At 47.3% G+C, this 4,439-nt stretch overlaps 1 protein-coding gene across 1 annotated transcript; it reads left to right on the forward strand.

Annotated features, from left to right (window-relative positions):
* Positions 1-2,160: 2,160 nt before the first annotated feature.
* On the forward strand, positions 2,161-3,222 carry LOC147975633 (uncharacterized). Its single transcript, XM_087520511.1, has 3 exons — positions 2,161-2,279; positions 2,369-2,573; positions 2,932-3,222. The coding sequence occupies exons 1-3, from the start codon at positions 2,161-2,163 to the stop codon at positions 3,220-3,222; spliced, it is 615 nt and encodes a 204-aa protein (XP_087376637.1).
* The last annotated feature ends 1,217 nt before the right edge of the window (positions 3,223-4,439 follow it).

Genomic DNA, 4,439 nt, shown 5'->3' on the forward strand with positions numbered 1-4,439 from the left:
TACGACAAGGTCGTCCACGCGCTTCTTGTCAGCGGTGAACTCACGGATGGAGTGGAGCATCATCTCACACATGCGAGAGGCAAAGCCGTCATCGATGAGGCCTATGACGCCGGCAGTCGCCAGCACCGTTTTGAAACGCTGTGCGGTGCGGGGCCGCAAGTTGGCGTCTTGGACGGTCTGGCATAGCGGCCACCGCTTGCGTCCATCGATGCCATGGGTGCTTGTGGCTTCTGGTGACTTGGTCTTGGTGTTGGATTAGAGTGAGCAGTGTTGCAGAGATACTAGGAGAAGATGGATTGGAGTGGTGAGGCGCCTTTATATGAGAGTCCAAATAGCGTTGCATTCACATCATGGTGGCTCCATTTTGCTGCTCCAATTACTTACATCTGCATGCTCATTGAATGAGGAGGCATCATTGACCGTTCAACATTTCGGGAACCGCTACCCTCTCCCTCGTTGGCATTCAAGCCATATCAACATAAATGGGTGTCAAAAAGAGATGAGTCAGTAGTAGCACTACTCAATATTGCGCACCGTGACCAAGGCGGAGAGGGAAAAAGGGAACTTAATACTCCCTCCGTTCCTAAATATTTGCGGTGTAGATTCACTCAGTTTGCTCCGTATGTACACATTTACAGTGTCGTCACTTGTTGAAATCTCTAGAAAGATAAATATTTAGATTCACTCAGTTTGCTCCGTATGTACTCAGTTTGCTCTATATGTACTACGTCCCACGTCTCTCATTTGTCGATTCCTATTCATGTCTAGAAACAAGAAACATGGTCGGGTTTGTTTCGGGAATATTTGATTTTCGTAAGATGACTATAACAAGCAATCGCCAGAATAACCATAAGATCTGAATCCGACGGTTGCACACCACGCCCCATCCCTACACAAAGACTACCACACGAGGGTTCGCAACTGGCATGTTCGGGTTGAGCTTGACTCTTCGCCTCTTCGAGAAGTCGAACAATGATGTTACTACTTCTACAGTATCGAATCAACTACTGCATGTCCATCCACCGCGTAAGGGAGGGATAGCTTGTTTTAGTAAGAAAAAGCCTCTCCTATTCAGCTTGCCCCACATCGTAGGACTCGCCCCACATGCTTGCCTCTAAACTTGGCTAAAAGACCCGTAATGTACATTATATTCCTCTCTAGACCAGATCAGCGTGCAAACTACAATCACCAGGATGACATGTATGGCAGAAGATTATTTTAATCAAAAAAATGATTTGAGACAGCATCATGGCATGGAGCCGACTCCAACGATTATGTGGAGAGTGTCATACTAGTATCATGCATATGATACTAGTGTATGATACTACCTCCATAGTGCATAGTATCATAGAGTAGTACTACCATAGATGATCATATTTATTGCCAAACATGATACGGTATCTACCTATGTTACGCTCTCTCCCTTCTTTAATTATCTGCCACATAAGCATGTTTGCTAGTCCCAAGTGCATGATACTACTGGTTATGTTACCCCCACTATGGCCAGCCTTAAACTTAGAGGCACAATACACTCTATCACTACTAGGGAAAACCCTAGTAGTAGCGCTTGAAATATGCATAGCAGTAGTGCTAGGCCCAGCGCTACCACTAAGGCGCTACAGATAACTAGTAGCAGTAGCGCTGGAAAGGGAGCGCTACTGCTATACCTAGTTATCAGTAGCGCTTTGCTAGACTAGTTACTACTACCTCCCCTACACATGAAATTATCACATGAGCGTTCGAGTTGCGCTTGGCTCTTTACCTCTTCGGGAAGTCAAACTTGATGGTACTACTACTACTAGAGTATGCTTCTGGCCATCTGACACCGAATGAACTGCTGCATGTCCACCACGTGCGGGAGGGAGAGCGTGTAGAGAAAGCTTCTCCTAGTCCTGTGAGCCACCATGCTCATGGGCGTGGGAGAGGGTGTTGTAATCAAGCTTCTCCTTGTTGTACAAGTTGATGCGACACATCAAAGCAGTGCACTCGATATATTTCAATAATTTGCGTTTACCGATGCATTAATTACAACGCATGCATGCATGCATGCCGTCACTTTCCTTTTGATAGTACTTGCATGTGTTGTTTTAATGCACCTTGAAGTAGTACTATGAATATGTGATGGTAAAACTTTCTAATGCCCCAGCCCTAAGGCGAGAGATGGCGGTGCACGAGGCGCGCGAGTTCAAGCCGACGGAACAGGACCCGATGGTGGAGGTCTCTACGGACCTCACCTTGCGCCACTGCCCCTTGTGCCTCTGCCCCTTGAAGCCTCCAGTGTATGAGGTTCGAATACACCTTGTCCATTCGACTGATCGAGCAAGGTGTAGGTTTCTTGATTGATGTGATGTTCGATTGATTTGTGTAGTGCAAGGGAGGGCACCTGGCCTGCACGGACTGCCGTGGCGAGCGCCCCCGGGAACCAGAGGCAGTGCCATAAGTGCAAGTGCGGCGGCAGCTTTGACGTGTGCAACATGTCGATGGATGCCGTCCTCTCCTTGGTGAGGGTGGAGTGCCTGCATGAAGGTTGTGGGCTCTACGTCACTTACCACAAGCTCGCCGATCACCAGAGCGTGTGTCCACTCGCACCCTGCAAATGCCTCATGCCCATCTACGGCTATGAAGGCCCATCAGCACCATGCATCCCATGCCCATGCACGGGATCTAGTACAACAAGCTGGTCCAGCTGCAAGTGGCGGTGTCGGAGCTGTGGTGCTTGCTGTCCACGGAGGAGGATGGTCGAGCCTTTTTCATTGTTGGTGGCGAAGGTTGTCAGAATTGTGATCCTGAATCGGATCGGAGCTCTCATGGTAGAATCGCAAATCATAGAATCTTCACTATCAGGATCGTAGAAACGTAGATTCTATGAACAAAAATCATAGAATTAAAAGGGGTTAATTTGGATTGTAAAGTCGTAGAATCATACAACAGAATCACGATTCAGACAACCTCGGCATGCTCGACATCAGCGCGCCTATTGCCATGTCGGTCCACTGCATCAGAGCGGGGGCATCCACAATGCAGCACTACGCGGCCAAGGTCCGGGCAATCGGCCGGCCGGGGGAGCCCAAAGGCAGGACCCACACCGTCAAGGTGGAAATCAAGGTGACAAGCAGTAAGGAGCCCGACACCGTCACAGTGCAGGAGCTGCCCTTCTTCATAGTGCCGCCCAAGCTGCTGGCCGGGGCTGGGTTGTCAAGGACGGTGTTCCTCCACATTTAGATTAAAAACTCACCTTCTAAATGATTCTACAGTGCATTATGTTTATCTTAGTAATATGCTAATATAGGGAGTAGCTTAAGATATGGTAGATTTTGGTGGCGATGTAGCAATTACTTCTACAACAGATGAGCAGTTAAAGTAATTTCCAACAGTTGAAGAGATATTTTGTGTCTGTTGGATATAAAGATCCTTTGGGTAAGGAGTATAAGCTGCTTATATGCTTGAGGAATTCTTGCATACATGTGCGAGTTGATGCGACACATCAAAGAAGTACTACTAGTAGTAGTACTCACCTGACTGCACACCAGGCAGACGAAGCTCGTGCCATGTTGGTGCCGTGTGCGGCTTGCACATTAACCAAAACATCCTGCCTCCAGCTGAGCCTCCGCATTTTCTCTACTCTTATAAAAACAAAGTTGGTGATGATGGTGTCCCTCCCATCCTGCAATATAGGTCGTCCGATTTATATCTGACGGATAGGAAGGAAACTATGGCAATTTTGCTAAAAGATACCCACACCCCTCTCCACATTTGCAAATAAGGACTTCCCTCATTCATCCTTTAGTCTAACAAGATAAACTACTGATAGAAATGCATCTTGATGTTCCATGCAACGCACAACAATCTTGCTAGTAAACTTCTCGATCTCAAGGCCAAGGAGCAATAGGAACCTATGATAGAGCCAATCGGATGGTTGAGAACACTACAATTCCTAGCTATAGATGCGTGTGTGAGGGAGGACGAGTGCACGCGCGCACCTCTTCTCTTCGTGTACAACATACTAAACACAGAGTACAAGTGTATGTGGGTGGCATCGACATAGAGAGCTAGAGATGGTGTGTGCGAGAAGTTCCGAGAGACTAGGTGTGTGCATGGGAAAGAGGGATAGAGATGATATGTCTACGCTCTTCTGGAAGCATCAGCACGTCAGTGTGATCAATCCATGCAACAAACTGGCAAACAACCCCTCCACATGTTCCACGTGGCTTCATTGATCTACCCCATCATTTTATTCAAAACTATATTGACTAAAAAGGAGAGACATCTCCGGAAACAAAAACTTGCTCGTATTTTGTTTCCTACTTGCTTTGCACTTACCGGAAGAGTAATGGTAACAACGAGCAAGGTGTAGGTTTCTTGATTGATGTACTGTTCCATTGATTTGTGCAGTGCAAGGGAGGGCACATGGCATGTGCGGTCTAGTATAGCAACGTGCT

Source organism: Triticum urartu, chromosome 4A (assembly GCF_056163025.1).
Source record: "Triticum urartu cultivar PI428250 chromosome 4A, HENAU_Tu73, whole genome shotgun sequence".
NCBI classification, from domain to species: domain Eukaryota; kingdom Viridiplantae; phylum Streptophyta; class Magnoliopsida; order Poales; family Poaceae; genus Triticum; species Triticum urartu.

Excerpts from the sequence above, each read along its gene's own strand:
- LOC147975633 (XM_087520511.1), top strand. The coding sequence starts at position 2,161 with ATGGCGGTGCACGAGGCGCGCGAGTTCAAGCCGACGGAACAGGACCCG. Across the intron at positions 2,280-2,368 it reads TGCCCCTTGAAGCCTCCAGT|TGCAAGGGAGGGCACCTGGC; the intron begins GTATGAGGTTCG and ends TGATTTGTGTAG. Across the intron at positions 2,574-2,931 it reads AGCTCGCCGATCACCAGAGC|AATCACGATTCAGACAACCT; the intron begins GTGTGTCCACTC and ends ATCATACAACAG.